General features: G+C 33.8%; 2 protein-coding genes and 2 pseudogenes across 2 annotated transcripts; 1 reads left to right on the forward strand and 3 right to left on the reverse strand.

The window, feature by feature from the left end:
- The first annotated feature begins 3164 nt into the window (after window positions 1-3164).
- On the forward strand, window positions 3165-5198 carry LOC132053531 (delta(8)-fatty-acid desaturase-like). Its single transcript, XM_059445605.1, has one exon. It carries the CDS (start codon window positions 3721-3723, stop codon window positions 5038-5040), a length of 1320 nt encoding a protein of 439 aa, XP_059301588.1. The 5' UTR covers window positions 3165-3720; the 3' UTR covers window positions 5041-5198.
- A 1923-nt stretch (window positions 5199-7121) lies between these two features.
- On the reverse strand, window positions 7122-8323 carry LOC132054195 (hevamine-A-like; annotated as a pseudogene).
- On the reverse strand, window positions 7460-10384 carry LOC132053532 (basic endochitinase-like; annotated as a pseudogene).
- Window positions 10385-12985: 2601 nt separating this feature from the next.
- LOC132054196 (uncharacterized) lies at window positions 12986-13885 on the reverse strand. The gene is made up of 2 exons (XM_059446244.1): window positions 13248-13885; window positions 12986-13181 (listed from the first exon to the last, which is right to left on the reverse strand). The coding sequence occupies exons 1-2, from the start codon at window positions 13883-13885 to the stop codon at window positions 12986-12988; spliced, it is 834 nt and encodes a 277-aa protein (XP_059302227.1).
- Window positions 13886-19381: the final 5496 nt, after the last annotated feature.

Here is a 19381-nt window from a genome sequence, read left to right on the forward strand (position 1 = left end):
CTGGTTTTAATACATGAAAAGATAATTCGATCCGATTTAGAAACGAGAACAAGGCAACAAAGTTTGAAGTTTATTCTTAGGTAATTCCATTCAGACACAGCAGTTACAAGAACTAGAGCAAAACAACCCCATAAAAAATAAATTAATACCCCATCTTATACTTTTATTTCATTAGTACATGAGCTGGTTCGTTTGTTCCAATGGGTTGTTAGCACCCCTTTGTCCGTAGATATTTTTTTTAAAAAATATAAAAATTAATATTTGGAGATTATTTTAAATAAATATTTATTTATCAAATTAATCCATTATTTAAACTTTAAACTTGATTTCTGGAGTTTAAAGTTTGAAAAATAAGTTTTAGGAGTTTTTCAAAATTTTACTTACAAAACTTTAATTGTATATTTATGTTTAAATACAAAATCAATTATCAAATACACCTTATTTTAACTTAACTTCAATTTTTTTTAAAAATTAATTAATTTATGCCCAAACGTCTATACATGACACTTGAAGAGCTAAAGAGGCATAACAAACCGCCAGATACGTGGAATATCTATCTTGGGGAAAGTATGTAATATGCCAAATTTTGTGTCCTTATCAATATTTGGACCAAGTAACATGACGCGCACATTATTATCATTAATTAATACAGATGGACATTATTAATAGTAGCAAATTCCGAACGCCGGGCAAATGCAATCTTAATTGATGTGAAACTGAGTCAATAAATGGTGACAGCCATTTCTTTTTCTCAAAACGAGTCAAGACTTTTCGTCGATTATCATTTTATACAAATTGTAACGACTTATTAGACCTCTATTTGAATTTGAGTTTAGGATTTTAGTAGATTCATAATTTGAATTTTATGAGAGTGTACAACGATCTTAAGTTAATATACAATAAAAACTGAGTTTACATTCAAGCACTTATATATATTTAGTGGATATTTTAATACTATTCAGAGTTTAAGTAAAAGGTACTATGTTCCTGTGAAATCATACGAGTATTCTGGATCTGCTGTTATTTACACGTTTTAAGATATTGCTTATCTTCTCTCATATTAATGTTATCTTTGCATTAAACCAAATACATAGACAATCTCTTAAAATTGCGATTATTTTTTAAAAAGATATCTCAATTGAAGCAATTGCTTATTAGACACCCTAAAATGTGTCTAGTGACACATATTTTAATTTAAGATGATCAGATTCAAAATTCTTCTTTATCTTTTTATCCAATCAAATTAATGCACTTAAAAATGAAGCGGATGGAGTATTTAAAATACAAGTTTAGTAGTAATAAACAAAAGACACGTTTATGAGTTTAGATCTTTATATATAACATTTCCCTACAAAAGTATTCTGACCTAATTTGGACAAAATGAACTGTTCCAACCAAACCCTTAATTAGAAAATAATTATCTGTGATCATGCCAAGATATTTATAAGGGGTACTTTCGGAAACCTTTCTGCAGCTTTGATTTTGTAAACTAACCTCCTTTTAAGTTTGAAAAATTAAATTTGTTTCCCTTTATGTTGATTTTTAATAATTATTTTTAATTATTTATTAATAATGAAAAATAATTACAATCAGATCAATTTACCCTTTCTAATATTATATTATTTTGATTAATTGAATTTACAAATACATTTTTAAGGGAATCAATGAATATTTAAATGAACAAAAAAAAAAAAAAACCATCAAAGCTTAAACGATCCCAGCCACTGAAATATAGTTGTATAGTTTTCATTTAAATTTAGGTCTTAGAAATTAGAATCAAATTGATGATTCTCCTTTATAAATGTAAATGGTATTCTCATGATGAGATTGCAGTATGCAGTCTCATGGGTATTTCTTTTTTTCCTTTTAAGTTATTCATTATTTACTTTCTTTAAAATATTTTCATAAATTTAATAATCAAAAAATAAAAATATTAGAAAGGGTACATTGGTCTGATTTTTTTTTTAATTAATGATAGTTTAATCTAATTATTATAAGAAAAGTAACGTTTTATCATATATTAAAAAAAAGCTAACATTACAAAATTAAAATTCGAAGTAATTTAAAAAATTATCCCTATATATTATGATAAGTCAATCGCCACATGTTGATGTCTTGCAAAAAGTGAGATTAGTTGAACTTATACAACAAGAAATCGTATACTATGAAGGGCAATCGAGGTCCAATAAGTGGAAGGACATTTATAGTCCGAAAATTATCATTAGAGGTAATTTGGGTACAATCGACAATTTTTTTTAATTATGTTAAGAGCATTTTGAAACATATTTTGTATTTCTAATATATTTTGCAATTGGCGCCTTTTAATCCTTACTCCTAAATTGACGGAAAAAAGTTTTAGAACGCATATGGAATTTCACAATATTTCATTCCTCTCATTTTATGTGAGCAAGTTTTACTGGACACGTAATTTTAAAGTCCCTCCTTCTCAATCTTTATGACACTCCTTCTTTTTAGTTAGTCTAAAAAAGGATACATTTCTATATTTAGTAACAGTTTAACTCTAAAATTCTCATTTTACCCTTAATAAAGTGATTTCTAGTCGCAAAAATTTTGTTGGCTTGTTTTACACAAGATTCAAAAGTCTTTATTTATTTCTTTCTTTCTTAGCTCCCGTTTGGGCATAGATTTTGAAGTTAGAAATTTGAAACTTGAAAATTTGAGTTTTTGAAGTTGTGATTTTTGGAACTTGAAGTTGTGTTGTATTTTATTTGGAAAAAATTTGAAGTTTTGTGAATAGAAATCCCAAAAATAAAAAACTAGTTGGAACTTGAGAAGACAGATTTTCAAAATCTGATCCAAAATCTATGACCAAACAGATTTTTGAAGATAATTTTCAAAATCTATGGCCAAACGCTAAACTCTATGCCCAACCAAAGACTCTCATATCAATTGGGACGGAGGGAGTAATATTTTTTAAGGAATTATTGCTTAAAATAAGTTAATTTTTGTGTGCCATAACTTATTTCATTTATTATAAAATAAAATTTTGTCATAAAATATTTTAAATATAAAGAGATATTACCTTTTTTTTCTTTTTCTTTTTCGGAACGAATTTAAAGTAAAGTATGGATAAATTGACCGGAACGCATGGAGTATATGTGAACTGAGTCAACCTTTTCCCCTTACAAAACGAGTCAAATTTATCCAAAATATTCCACCATTTTAGAGTCTTTGGCCCAACCGTTACTCTCTCAGCACTTTCCTAAAATATCTCCATCGAAACTTCTTCTCTAAGTATCAAAACTAAAATCCAAACACGACTTTAGGTGCCAAGTTCAAATCTTTACTTAGTTTACTACATTTACACACAACAGTTACTGTACAAACCAGATCAAATAACAACCCTATAAAGAACCACCCCATCTTATACATTTTTTTTGATAAAATACATAAGGGGGTTGTTTTATTATTAATGCTTAGATTTGTTCTTCATTCTATCATTCTTGTCTGATAGATTCATAGTTTAGTTGTTTGTTTACTTGTTAAAAAAACAGAAAAAGATTCAAACTTTGGGGTTTTCTTGTTACACCCCATCTTGTATTTTTGTTTGATAAAATACGTGAGGGGGTTGTTTTATTATTAGTAATATTAGATCTGTTCTGCATTTGTCAATCTTCTTGATAGATTTATAGTTTGGGGTTGTTTGTTTACTTGTAAAAAAGAATAAAGATTCAAAGTTTGGGGTTTATTTGTTACACAATGGGGGATACTAAGAAGTATATATCTGCTGATGAGTTAAAGAAGCATAATAAGGTGGATGATGTGTGGATCTCAGTTCAAGGGAAAGTTTATAATGTGACTGATTGGATTAAGCAACACCCTGGTGGGGATATACCTATTTTAAATCTTGCTGGCCAAGAAGCTACTGATGCATTCATTGCTTTCCATCCAGGTACTGCTTGGAAACACCTTGATCAGTTCTTTACTGGTTACTATTTGGAAGATTATAAGGTTTCTGAGGTATCCAGGGATTACAGAAAACTATGTGTTGAGTTTGCTAAAGCAGGATTGTTTGAGAAAAAAGGTCATGGGGTGATTTATTCATTCTGTTTTATAGCTTTTTTGCTTTCCTTGACTTTCTATGGTGTCCTTTTTAGTAATAGTTTCTTGATTCATATGCTTTCTGGGGCATTGTTGGGATTGTCCTGGATGCAGATTTCTTACTTGGGTCATGATTCTGGTCATTACTTGATCATGACGACTAAGGGTTTCAATAAGATGGTACAGATTATGTCGGGCAATTGTCTTACCGGGATTAGTATTGCTTGGTGGAAATGGACTCATAATGCTCATCATGTGGCCTGCAATAGCCTGGATTATGACCCTGATCTTCAGCACTTGCCGGTTTTTGCGGTCTCTTCGAGTCTGTTTAAGTCGTTGCAGTCTACGTTCTACGGAAGAGAGCTCACATTCGATTCTCTGGCTAAATTCTTTGTCAGCTATCAACACTTTACATTCTATCCAATTGTCTGCGTTTCTAGGGTGAATCTATTTGTCCAGACGTTGTTGCTATTGTTCTCTAAAAGAAAGGTGCCTGATAGATTTTTGAACATATTGGGGATCTTTGTTTTCTGGACTTGGTTTCCGCTTCTTGTTTCCGCCTTGCCTAATTGGACAGAAAGGGTGTTGTTTGTCCTCACAGCCTTTGCTGTGACGGGGATTCAACACGTTCAGTTCTGTCTGAACCATTTTGCTGCTGACGTCTATGTTGGACAGCCCAAAGGGAACGATTGGTTCGAGAAACAAACAGCTGGGACTATTGACATTGATTGTTCTCCTCAGATGGATTGGTTCTTTGGAGGATTGCAGTTCCAGCTTGAGCATCATCTGTTTCCGAGGTTGCCTAGGTCCCAACTGAGGAATATTTCTCCTATTGTACAGGAGCTATGCAAAAAGCACAATTTGCCCTACAAGAGTTTGTCGTTCTATGAGGCCAATAGGTGGACAATAAGGACACTCAGGACTGCGGCAATGCAGGCTAGGGGTCTGCTATGGGAAGCTGTTAACACTCACGGCTAATAATTTTTTGCACAAAATTTGAGATTTTTGTAAGTTATTGTTTGTTTTCATTGCAATTGGATTATGTCTATTTTAATTCCTGTATTGGTTGGAACAGAGAGGAAATGGTTCTGCTTTTGCAGCTGTTTGCTTTACAATTTATGATTTTATTTCAGGGATATCCTTAACTCTGCTTCAGCATAAATTTAGTGCAAAAAATACTTAATCGATTTAGGCATATATTTTCTGCAGTTGTATACTTAAATCGCACTATATCTGTAATGATCTCCCTCATTCTATGATTTTCCATGTCATCGTTATTCAAGATGTTCGATCTGGTTAATTATCTGACAGATGAGACTTTTGGCTATAACATCATGATTCAGGTCTAACGTTCTGAAACTTGATGAGCAGATTGACCAAATTTTGTGTATGGTTTCAACCATCATTCTATCTCACACTTCATTCATTATTTCTTCTTCTTTTCGTATATGTTTTTCTGGTTGCAAATTATCATACATTTTTCCATGGCGACCGGCCCCATGAAAAATGTTAGGCAATGAGCAATCATTCTACTGCTGCCCTGCATCCTTGGCTGTACTTGAATTGTGCAACCATGCAAGTGCATGCACGCAAAACTGTCTCCATGGTGTCTCTTTGTTAAGCAATTCTTCTTATTCTATTCTTTCTTAGTTGAAGTTCCCCTTCTCCGGCAGCTAGTTCATTGGTTTCTAAACTGGATGACAGGTATTTCACTGGATGGACGGTAAATCCAGGTATGCTGGTTGTCCTTAGAAGGACCAAGGGAATCCTGGTTTTCTTTCCTAACGAATTTCCCCTTTGCTACCCCCTTTCGCTACCTAGAGCAATGACTTACTCTTTAATCAGTTGCAAGCTAGGTAGTACATGGGAGAGTTTCAGTTTACTACTTACTAAAAGGACTTTGTGATATGCTAGCACAAAACGAATTGGAGTCGGACACTAATTAGGAGTGTCTGTTTCTTTTACAACCAAAATGACTTAATGATATGCTAGCACAGAATGATTTGGAGTCAGGGACTATTATAGACTGTCAACATTAAGATCAAATTTGAAGGGGAATAATTGAGTTTAACATTTCTAACATGGCCCTCAATGCAGAATGAAAGCCCTTTGGGTCATCATAATTCATGGACCATAGCATGATACCTCTGTACTGTTAGAATACCATTAGCTGGTAGTACTTTTGAAGTTTAATCACCAACACTGCAGTAAAGCGACTTCCAGCTGGAAGTCCATAGAAATTTGGTCAGCAGTAGCTAGTGGAGTCTAAATTGCTTGTGTGTCTTCAAGGATGACAGGAGCTCTTAAAAGTAATGACATAGATGATTATTGTAGAACTGTATTTATAGTAAAAGGGCCTGTTTTGAGGCACTCCAACCCAAGCACTAGGAAATGGCCATTTTGAGACGGCACTTATTTATACCTTCTGGCATCCCTTGTTGTTTCTGGGATCGATACCTGGCAAGATCAACCCAATATTGAATTCTTTTCCTCCTTCGATATCAAAGTCAATTCCATCCAAAACAGACTCATCACGAGGGCAAGAGGATAATTCCCCTCCCACCTCCAAGAAATTGTGCGAAAGATAGGTAACAGTTTATCTGAGCAAAATCTGAGGGGGTAGGGAGATAGCTCCCGGCCTTTTTCAGCTTGAGGTCATAACTTCATTCCATCTCTTGGCAAGATTTATAGCAAAGCTAAGACTGGTGCATCGATTAGTACTAACTGGTCATCATGAGTTACGAATATTTAGGTTGATTAGCGTATTCTGACGATTGCCAAACCTCTGACGAAATCCTACGTTCACACAGTCACTTGTATTTAGCATTGACTGTCCTAAGGATCCTTGAAGTTGGAGTCTTTTTCAGCAATGGTTTTCTAACCATTGACTTAGATGCTTCAAAAAGAAGGATTATAGAAGAAGACTGTTCATATGCTGGTTAAAAACTTTACTTGAAATTTTACATTAATACGCTATGAAGATTCAAGACTCATACATACATAAACACACTATGAGCATTCAACACTCATAATCACATCGATTCATCGATTTTAATCTATCAGACACTACCTTTAATGGAAGCACTATATCCAGTTTGGTCATCATAGTACTTAGCGCAGAGCATCACACCACCATATTTAGCAGAGCCCTTAATTGCTGGAAGAACTTGTTTAGTTAAATCATCTGCAGGAATGAAGTACTTCCTGCTGCAGCACCAGCAGCAGGCAATCCTAAGAAAATCCTCTTTGCTGGAGTTGAAGTCCATTGCTTCCATGCACTTTCAAGGTTTCTGAGATCCCCCGAACTATACTGGGAAGGAGGATTATTGAAAAATTGCACCCAAACATAGTCAAAGAGCCCTGTTTTGAGTGCACCTCCTACCCGAGCATCAGGATAAGGACACTGGTGCTGCACTCAAATAGACCTTCTTACCGCTTTTGCTGTATGAAGAGAGAAACCGAGCAAAGTCATCCTGGTGCCCGTTCAGTTCCATCCAAAACAGCATTGCCAAGAGGGCGGGATCTGGACTTTCCTCCTAAGAAGTTGTTCCAGAGTCGCAACTTCACGAGCATCCTCGGTTGAGTTAAGGTACTAGCTATCAACCCCTCCTCCAATGGAGAGGACTTTAACGCCTTTTGCTTGACATAATTTGCTTAAATTTTGTGATAGAAGTAGGTGATGAATATGTTAGAGTTAGCGGAACCAGGGATAAGGAGTTTCATGTTTCTGATATTGCTTTTATCTTATGTTGCTTTTGTCTTAACATTTCACATTTACGGTATCAAAATAACTATATGTTTGTACATTTTTATATTGAATGTTGAAGCTCTGTTCTTACGATGAACATAAACAAACATAAAAAATACTTAGTATATGTCGAGGGCCAGATCTAACCCACTGACTAATTACATTTAATTGTGAAAATAGGGGATGAAACAATATTTAAGAGTTTACAGATCTAATTAAGCACTAATTGTCAGTTTGTCGGTTGCATAGTTACCTCACTCGACCATAAGAAGCTCAAATAGTTTTGGTAGTTCATTCCTTTAGCAATATTTCTATGTTATTGTAAGATCACGTTCATCATTTGCATGACAAATAGATAGCATAAAGAAGATGAAGAAGCTTGATAGGTATAATTCAAAAATTCTGTCCCGATACATAATTGCTTATTCATAAAATCAATTCTATCATTTTATTTTAGTACTACTTCAATTCATCTAAGTCGAATGGGCTCTTAGTAATCTTACGGATCTCCATTTAGACACCACCTTTGACAGCAGAACTGTATCCACTTTTAAGATCATTATACCTATCCCGTAGCATGATACCTCCATATTTTGGAGAACCCTTGGCAAATGGCGCAACATGTGACATCAGTTGTTGTTTTGTGACATAACCATCCCCTGCAGCTGTCTTTGAAGGTGGAAGTCCTACTTTTTAGCTGGCACTGAAGATGTCCATTGATTCCATGAGTTCTTGAAATTGTTAAGACTTGCAGAATTTTATTCACACTGAGGATTGTTGTAGAATTGAACCCAAACATAGTCAAAAAGCCCTGCATTAAAGTGCTTTCCCTAGCCATTGGTCAAGGAATGGACATTGTGGTACTGCAGTCAAGTAAACTTTTTTGCCTTGTTCCCTATAACTTGACAATTTCCGCGCTAGTGCTGCGTAGTATTGTGATTGTCCCTTTTCAATATCGAAATCTATACCATCTAGCACAGCATCGCCCAGTGGTCGAGAATTTGAATGGCCTGAAAATGGTTCCATAAGTAATCAACAACTTGATTTGCATCATCAGTTGATGTTAAGTTATAGCTGCCTTCACCACCTCCAATGGAGAGCATGACCTTGTTGAGACACTAAAAAACTAAATAAGTTAAAAGTATGCTCTCTCCAGCATTTTAAACTTTTAGATGAGCTGGTTATATACATAATTATGATATTAGGTAAGAAATCCCGAGTTCAAATCTCAATGCCACCAGAAAAGGAAAAAAAGAATAAGAAAAAGTTTTCATGTGTTAATTCTGTGGCAAAGAATCAAGCCCACACATGAATGGACACGTTGAGACTTACGGTGTCTTTGGTACGGTGGACATTTCACTGTTCCTATGCTTGGTTGATCAAATTATTTTAGAAAATATTTTTTCAGGGAAAACGAGTTCCTTAAAAATCAGGAAATTATGACTTCCTTACTCGAAGTAGAGAAAACAAATTTCATAAGTGGTATTCTATGCTGATTATTTCCCCTACACCCCCACTCACCTAACTTCCGTCCCCAAGTTCCTTAAAAGTTAGGAAAATACGACTTTCTTAGTGGAAGTAGGAAAAACAAGTTTCATAAATGCTCTTGGGACAATATCTTTTTCTACTTACCAAATACTAGAAAACAAGTCAGAAAACCATTTCTTTTTTCAGAAAAATATTTTCTATGAAAACATTTTCATTCATACCAAACACCCATAACGTAATTACATAATCAAATATGTACTTTCTCTAACAATTTAGACATTGAGATGGTCATTAAATTCATCATTAATTAAATAATTAAAAGTGTATTCTCTCTAGCAAACCTTAATCCCTTGGCTTTGGCTTTGCTTGATGCTGTTGCCCAATTTTTGACAGCCACCGGATGAGGGGTCGCAATGGCCTGCTAAGTTTATTTGAGGAGTTTGTCCATTGCCAAATTTAGAAAGAAATGCTATGTTGACAATCTCATACAAGGCCAGATGAACATGTGTCTCTCAATTTACCTTCTCTTTCATCTTGGCCCCAATACACTACAATTCCACCTTCCACTTTCGTCAATCCAAGAAACAGAATTAGACTTGAAAATAGTAACTCATAGACAACTTTAGATCCCATATTTTTACAGTGTAAAACTTCAAAAAGCTAGATGATAAAAATAGAGTAAGTTTCCCCTTATATAGGACAGAAAGACATATTTTTAGATCCCTTTCATTTTGACAAATTTGGCAAGTACTGAAGATGGCATGAAAAGTCAAGATTTGGCAGCTTCTTTAATACTCTCTCCATTTCAATTTATGTGCACATATTTTCTTATTAATCCGTGCAAAAAAAGAAAATGACCCGTATCTATATTTGAAAACAATTTATCTTTATACGAATTTATATCCATACAAAATATATGTGAATCATTTCACACTGTAAATTTTAAAATCTTATTTTTTTTTCTTAAACATCGTGCGCAGTCAAATTTATACAAATTGAAACTGAGGGAGTAAATGATATTGTGTGCATCATTATCATCATCAAATAGGGAGGAGTTCCATACCTTTGGTACTTAAAAGTTGGGCAGTTCCGTACACCATGATTGTCAATGCTTCTGCAAATGACCCGAGTGAAACTCTGCCTTTTGCTTTCCCTTGATTCTTTGCTACAGGATACTCTGATTTGTTTATAGTGAGTTGTATGATCGATCTCATAAAAATTTAAGATGTTACAAAGTATACACTTTTGATTATTTAATTATATCATAAATCATATTACAACCTCGTTAAAAATTATTTAAGTTGTTAGAGAGAACATATTTTGAATTATTTAATTATATTAGTATGTCTCAAGGGGGAAGTGCGAGACATAACTTGACATAGCAAGATATATATTAATGTGCAAGATACTTCTAATGGTGTGAGATATTTTTGAAAAAAATCATGTGGGCGTAGCCTAAAACGATTATCACACCATGTTGACAGTATCTTTTGATTGTTTTACCCCAACAACTGAAATCAGAGTGTCAATTGTTCAACAAGATGAGTATGAAGATGGCCGAGTAACGGTGTGGGCCTGGTTGACTGCCTTTGCCTGTCTATTGGCGCTTTATAGCCTTTACACAAGCTTGGAGATACATACACACCAAGAGAAGCCTTCAGGTTCTGGAGGCCATAAATTATTGGATGATGTGGGTGGCACACTGTTTATCTCTAGATAAGATCATATAATTTTGATAATGGATCATGTGGAACTTATTAATTCGAAGGGAGATTGTTGGGTGTACCGATGAAGTTCCATATTAATAGTTGAAAAGAATTTTTTTTTTTTATCTATAAGATGTAGTATACTCTTAATAATCTGAGGCCTTTTAGAAGAAAAGGGTCGACTTTGACCCAAGGTGAATAATATCATATCCTGTTAAAAGTATCGTTAGATTATTTTAGTAGGTATTTGGACATGCGATTTGAAATCATGATTTGAAATCAGCGTTTGAACATGCGATTTCATCTCATGGCTTTAAACCATGGGATAAATCTCAAATCATCTAAAAAAGCATAATTTAGATTTTTAAATCATGTCCAAACGACGCCTTTTAGTCTAACTCCCTCTTGATCGAAATGCTTGGTATGAGTACAGTCCCTGCTTGAGTTGAAGTCAACTTGTGTTGGCTGTCAAAAAAACACTTCACATGCAATGGCAGACCTACATGGTGCCTTGTGGATGCTTAAGTACGAAATTTTTTATGGTGGATGAGGCACAAATATTACCAACTTTTTGAAAAAAGGCCTTGAAAAAAAGTGTGCGGGCCTGCTCTATGGATCCTTAGTGTTATTTCTCTCTCCAACTGTAGTCTTTACTCATCAGCCCTCTTCTTCTCTATTTCTTTTGCTCTCATTATTCTTTCGTCTGGTTTTCTGTTTTAGATTAGTTTTGTGGTAATAATTTTTTTTATCCGATTCCTTTTGTATCCTTGCATATATTTATATTCTTCATTTGATTATTTTTTAATTCATTTAAATTACGGACATTGGAATAAAATTACAAGGCCAAACATGATGTTAAAACATTAAAAATTGTGACAAAGTTAATAACATATTTACAAAGTAGATTATAATAAATACTTCATATATAAATAATTTCAAGAAATGTATATATATAATGTTGGGTTGGTTTGCCTTAGTTTGACTTTTATCATAGTTAAAATCAAATCAAATCAGTTATGGTCGAATTTTTTCTTCATTATCAAACCATAAAATTATTATTTTTTCAATTACAATTTATCGGGTTGGTTCTAATTTATCTATTTCTTTATAAACTCCTGCTTGGTATAATGATACTTATGTGCACTGTGTTGGCAGAATGTCGGGAAAGTTACTTTAATGGATGTTTATTGTTGATGAGATGTAACGTAAAAGTTAAAATTTAACATTTTTATTTAACATTTTTATTTTTATCGTTATCTTCTTCATTGTGATACCTCCTAAATCTTTCAAAACAATGAGTCTGAGAAAAGATGGAAATTAGTCTATAAACTGATCCACCTCCGACTAAAGGCTTTATTGAATTTAATTAATTATAATTACAACTAATTTCAGAACATTACTAGTGATTCTTTTCATTGTGTCTGGTTGTGTTATTTAAATTAGTGAAATTAAATGGTTTGTGTACAAAATAAAAGATAAACATTAGTATTTTTGTCAAGCTTAGCCAAAGAGAGATTAGTAAGGGGATTGGAGTAAGTTATGGCTGGAGGGGTATCGCTGCTACTTCTTCTTCTTTTCCCCTCCTCCCCGTTTCTCTCAAGTTTCTACTTTCTAATTTTTTGCTAAATTTATCTATCACCTTTCTCATCTTCTCTCTTTACTAATGAACTATTCATCATCTTTCTCCCGTTCCTCTCTGGAGATAATTCAATTACTACAACATTTGCATTTGAAACACTATTTTTTTGGCAATTAAAACGACATTTTATTAATTACCACAACAACATTACAAAAGCAGGAGCAGACCAACCAGACTCCCCTCCTCATTTCAGATCCTACAGTTCCAGTGCGACACAGTAACCTAAGACAGGCTCCAAACACCATCAAACTACAACTTACAAATGAACTCAAACAACCTATTATTATCTCTGACTCGAAAACATAAACTAGTTTTTACACTATGTAATAGTTCTTCCATGCTTCAAGCCTTGTTTTGGAACACCCTTGAGTTCCTTTCAATCCACAAAGTATGAATTACAGCAGCTAAACCAGCCTTCAGAATCATTCCTTTAGCTCCTCTGCCTCTAGTCTGCTGAATAATCCAGTTGCACTCTTCCTTCCATGGCTTTGCATCCCGTTTCCATTTTAACCAGCTCAAAAATTTCACCCAAAATTTACTATTGATATGAGAACCAAAGAACAAATGTTCAGCAGTTTCAGGTCTAGCATTAACAAAAACTCACTTTTCATCCACTTTCATTCCCCATTTGATAAGTCTATTCTTAGTGCGCAATTTCTCGTGGAGGGCCAACCAAAGTATAAAAACTTGTTTTTGTTCAGCTAAATTGTTACAAACTAAGTTCTTCCAGACAACATTAGGAACATCTCCTACTAGATTCTTGTAAGCTGTAGAGATATGAAATTTGTCTTGTTGGATCACCTGATTGGTCATATTCCCAGTGAACCAATACTTCCTCATATTTAGGATTTTCCTCACCATCCAAGATGGTTGGGAAGGAATTTCCATGTCTTCTATCTTTAGCTTCTTGATATAGTAGGTGTGGATCCAAGTGATCCACAACTTCTCTTTGTTTTGACTTAAAGCCCATAGTAATTTGCAAATAGCTGTTTGATTCCACACTTTGAGCTTTATGACATTCAATTCACCTGCCTCCTTGGGAAGACACACGTTATCCCAAGCTATTAGTGCCCTTTTGGTAATGACTGCTTCCCCAGACCACAAGTAGCTCCTACAAGCAGCTTCTATCAGTTTAATAACTTTCTGAGGTAGCAAAAACAATTGTGCCCAGTAGGCTTGCACTCCAAACAAGACTGCCCTGATAAGTTGCAATCGCCCTGCATATGATAAGCCCCTGGCCATCCAACATGTGATTCTAGCTGTGATTTTCTCCACTAAGGGCTTACATTAAATGATTGTAAGTCTTTTAGTGGAGAGTGGTACTCCCAAATATGTGAAAGGATGTTCACCCTTCTCAGACCCTAATTTCTCCAGAAATGCAGCGATGACCTCCTCCTTAACACCACCAAAATAGACTTGGCTTTTAGCCAAGTTAGCTTTCAGAACCGAAGCATGAGAAAACATATTGAATTTATCCAGAAGTAAGCATATTGACTGTACATATCCTCTAGTAAACATTAGTAAATCGTCAGCAAAACACAAGTGGACTAGGTTGAGCTTCTGGCACCTTAGGTGATAATTAAAATCTGGTTCCTCGTTCAGCCTTTGTAAGCATCTATTTAGGTACTCCATGATTAGAACAAAGACATAGGGGGACATAGGATCCCCTTGTCTTAGCCCGCTCCTCGCTTGTATAGTGTCAGACAAACCCCCATTTATCATGAATGTATAACTGACTGTTCTAATACAAGTCATAATCCAAGTAACCATTTTGCCCGGGAAGCCAAGTGCTCTTAGTATTTGCTCTATGAAGTGCCACTCCACAGAGTCATACGACTTTTGGAGGTCCACTTTAATCATACACCTTGGAGAAATATGCTTTCAAGTATACCCTTTCACCAATTCATAACTTAGGATAATATTGTCTGTAATAAGTCTCCCTGGTATGAAGGCTGATTGGCTAGGTCCCACAATATCATCTAGAACACCTTTAATTCTGCCTGATATAATTTTTGAGATGATCTTGTAAATAGTAGTACAAGAGGCAATGGGTCGAAAATCCCTCATAGTCTCTGGTTGGGCAGTTTTAGGCACTAAGGTTACCACAGTGTTGTTAACTGCTCTCAATAGTCTATTTTGTTTGAAGAACTCTTGTATAGCTTGGTAGACATATCCTTTGATAACACACCAAGCCTTTTTGAAAAAAGTTGCGTTGAACCCATCAATACCAGGAGCTTTGTTATCGTCTATCTCAAATAAAGCAGATTTGATCTCTTCCATAGTAACTTCATCACACATGCCCCTTTGTTGAGTCATTGACAAAGTAGGGCCTTGTCTCATAGTTGGTAAATCAATGGAAGGAAGACCATTTGAGTAAGATCCCAGTAGGCCCTTATAGAATCTGAACACTTCAGTTTCAATATCCTTCAATGATTGTACCAGTTCACCATTGTCCTTCTTCAGCTTGGAGATGTGATTAATGCTAGCTCTTGCTTTCATGAAATTGAAGAAATATTTGTTGTTACCATCCCCCTCTCTTATCCAATGAGCTTTGGACTTCTGTTTCAATATTTTTTCCTGTATATTGAGCCATTTGTTGAGATCCCTACTTGCCAATTTTTCCTCCTCCAGTAAAATAGGATATGAGTAGGTGGTGATTTGAGCTTGTAGGTGTAGCAGCTGATCTCTAACTTCAGATATCCTCTTATACCTCCATAGTTTGCTACATTTAACCTTTTCAAAGGATCTTTACAAAGCTTCAGCTTCTGCCAGAGTACAAACATACCGGTCCCCTGGACATTATGTTCCCATGCAGTAGCTATAATTTGTCACTCTCAGTTAATATGTTCAGAAATCTGAATGGTTTCCTCCTGTGGTCATCACTAATAGCACATTCCAGATAGATAGGAGAATGGTCAGAAAAATAATTCTCCAGAAAACTGAGAGGTGACATTGCCATATTGTATTATCCACTTGTCGTGACACAAAGCTCTATCGATTTTGCTCCAAACATATCTATTGGTCCAGGTGAAGAATCTGCTCATAGACTTCATATCAGTCAAGTTAACAGTATCACACATAAGTTTGAAGTCTCCAACTTCACTATCTGTAATCGGTTGGCCACCCATTCTATCACCATAGTGGAGTGGAGAGTTGAAGTCTCCACACACACACCATGGTATAGTCACAGTAGATCCAATGTGCATCAGTCCATTCCACATTTCCTGTCTTTCCTCATTACTATTACTTCCATACACTACAGTCAAAGCACTTGTAAAAGTAGAATGTCTATCTTGCACAATACAATGAATGTACTGACCATGGACATCTTCAATTGATACATGTATGTCTTCCTCCTTCCAGAGTATCCATATCCTCCCATTTGGTGCATTAGCATAGTTGTCAGCTGCTCTCCATCTGTTATCAATCAGAGAAATACTATTCTTGAATTTAGCCTCTTGACACACTATTTATTGGTAGGGAATCAAAATCTTTTTTCCTCTTGAGATCAGTATGTCAATATGGTGCTTGTGCAATTCTATGGTGCCAATTATAAATCTTAAATCAAATTATTTTACATACACACCAAAAAAAAAAGTTTTGTAAAATAATAAAAAATAAAAATCCATAATATGTTTCTATAAGAAAAGTTGAAAGAGAATATGAGAATTAACCAAAAAAAAGAAAAAGAAAAAAAGAATATTGTGAACCGATCGAATCGGTCGAGAACAAAAGATGTGTGAAGAACGCGAAAACAAAGAATGAAAATAGGGAGATGCGTCATATCTCACACATAGTAAAACTTTTCTTCAAGGAAGTACATACTACCTTTCGCCAGATTTAGAAAATTTACATAGGCAATTAGTTAAAAATTTGGATAGGCATTGAGTGAACATCCATAACTATAATCTTTTTTCCTCTTCATTCAAAACTCTTATGTCCAAGTATTTACGACTTAGAAATCTCGAATCTGTCACTGTTCACATGCTCTACACTAGGATGAATTAATACTTCACATACTCTACTATGAGTCTATATACGACGGCGATGAAACTAAACTTGCTTGGAATATCAGCAGAATAAGGGAAAGAGTTAATATCTACAAACTCCCTAAACTGTTCACATTTTGTTAGTTTAATACTTAAATTACAGGGTGTTGTTATTGCTCCTGAACTACAACATTTTCATCCAAAACCCCCTAATAGTGTCATGTGGCATGGAGAGTAAGTGTTTAACAAATCTCTGCATCTTTTGTTAATAACAGTAAACTAATTGAAACCCATAACCTTAAATAACAGTAGCACAAAAATTAATTTAGTTAGAAATAGCAGTTGAATTTGATCATAATAGCAAACTCAATTAAAAAAGATAACTCTAAAATAACAGTATTACTAAAAAATTAGCCAAAAAATTAAAAATTGTACATTAAAGCGTAAAACATTTTTTTTTTTATATGTTCTTCCTTTTTTGGCTTCTCTAATTTTATTGACTTCTTTTTTTTTTTTTTTTTTGGTAAGTAACCGCTGTATTAGCAAAGTAATTACAATATAGCATCCATAGCTTAGCTTACAAAACAAATTGTTTTCTTTCTTCTTCAAAATCCAATATATGTTTTGAGAACTCGTATTTTAAAAATAACAGTACACCAATATACCCAGTATAATCCCACCAGGTGGTGTCTGGAGAGGGTAGAAAGATACGCAGATCTTATCCCTACCTTGTAAAGGTAGAGACTTTGTTTTCGATAGGTCCTCGGTTAAAAAATAACAGTAAAAATAATAATTAATAACAATAAACCTACTTGCAAATTAGAACAAAAACTCAATAATAATAAACACAATTGAAAAGTCCGAATATTATAAAATACTTAAATTATTTGTTGTGCGCGTTATAGGTTATGTCTTTAACTGAGTCTACTAGAAGAAATAAAAAAAATATACAAAAATAATTCTAAAAAATGAATGTAAAATGTCACATAAATGCTTTTTGACCGATCTATTTTAACGTAACTCTCACACACTATAAAGAGAGTAAGTGCACTCTCCATGTCACATGACACTGCAATGGGGTTTTAAATAGATAACTGACGAAAAGCGTGAATATTTTAGTGCGGGGGTTGGGTGGTGGGGGGGGGGGTTGGAGGTATTAGCTCTAGAGGAAATGATTTCCAATGCACCACCAATAGAGAGCATGAGTAAGTAATAAAGTGTTTGTTCATTTATAAAGTATATTACTGGGCAGCTATTTATTTATATTATATAATTACTTTCTCTATTTCAATTTGTTTGTTTTACTTTAGTTCTTAGTCCGTTTGAAAAAGAACGTTTCTTTCTTTTTTTTGGCAACTTTTTAATCTCAACTTTCCACATGATATGTTTAAGACCACAAAATTAAATAGCAGTTTGATATATTTCATATATCTTTAATTTAAGAGATAAAGAGTAAAAAATACAACTCAACTATCACTGTTTTTTGAGTTTCATACCTACACTATCAGAAGGTTGAGAAAACTACCTAAACTATCACTATCTAGTTTGCAAAACACACCTCAAATTATTCTTGAATTACATGTGATCTACACTCTCCATTTTATGTAAAAATGTTCCAAGTGTTGTCCATGTGGATAAATAATGTAACAATGGCACCTACATGGAAATTTTTTAAAAAACTATTTGTTTTAAAAAACAAACTGAAAAATAATAATTTTGTAAAAAAAAAAAAAAAAAAAAATTATAGAAAATAAAAAAATAGTTTAAAAAATGGAAAAGTTATTTAAAAAAAACTAATTATTTAGTTTTCACATTTAAAAAAAAAAAATCAACTTTTCCATTTTTTTTCCGATTTTTAAAATTTTTTTACAATTTTTTTTTTCAAATTTTTTATAAAAATCCAGATTTGTTTTTAAAAAAAATGCTGATTTGTTTTTTTTTTAAAATGATGCAGTTTTTTTTTTAAAAAAGGATGCAGTTTTTTTTTTTTTTTTTAAATATACAATTTTTTTTATAAAAAATATTATTTTTTAATTTCCATGTAGGTGCCACCATAGCATTGCTTATGCCATGTGGACAAATTTTTTGAGAAAATTTCAGCTTCACTTGCCCTTTGAAGGGTGAGTTCACACATTTAGTTCAGGTGTATAACCTTATGATAGTTTAGGTATGAAACTCAAAAAAAAGTGATAGTTAGGGTGTATTTTTGACCCTTATCTCTTAATTTAAACCACAAAATGCAACTAAGTCTTTTTACTTTCTTAAAATTCGTGCCAAGTCAAAACCAGACAAACAAATTGAATCAAAGGAAGTATTATTTTCTCTTTATGAACACTTCTATAAATATAAGAGAAACAAGGGTAAGTGATCTCTTTTATAACTTGAATTGAGAAAATAGACATCAAGTTTTTTATTAGCTCGGTAACCCTATTTAATGATTAGGGAGAGCTAGCTTTAAAAGACTTGAAAAATATAGTCTCAAAGTCTTGAAAAATACAAAATAGACATCAAGTTTTTTATTAGCTCGGTAACCCTATTTACTGATTAGGGAGAGCTAGCTTTAAAAGACTTATACTTAGTCTCTCGGGCCTTTTAATTATTGGTGACAAATAGGTTTTAAAATTGAGTTGGGGTAACTCTAGTTTTTTTAATTGAGTAGGGGTGATAATTTTTGGATTAGTGATTAGGGAGTTTTGACTCACCCCAAAGTTATATTTTTAACACTTTGACCCCAAACTTTATTTTTTAC

The sequence above is a fragment of the Lycium ferocissimum genome, chromosome 4, assembly GCF_029784015.1.
Source record: "Lycium ferocissimum isolate CSIRO_LF1 chromosome 4, AGI_CSIRO_Lferr_CH_V1, whole genome shotgun sequence".
NCBI classification, from domain to species: Eukaryota; Viridiplantae; Streptophyta; class Magnoliopsida; order Solanales; family Solanaceae; genus Lycium; species Lycium ferocissimum.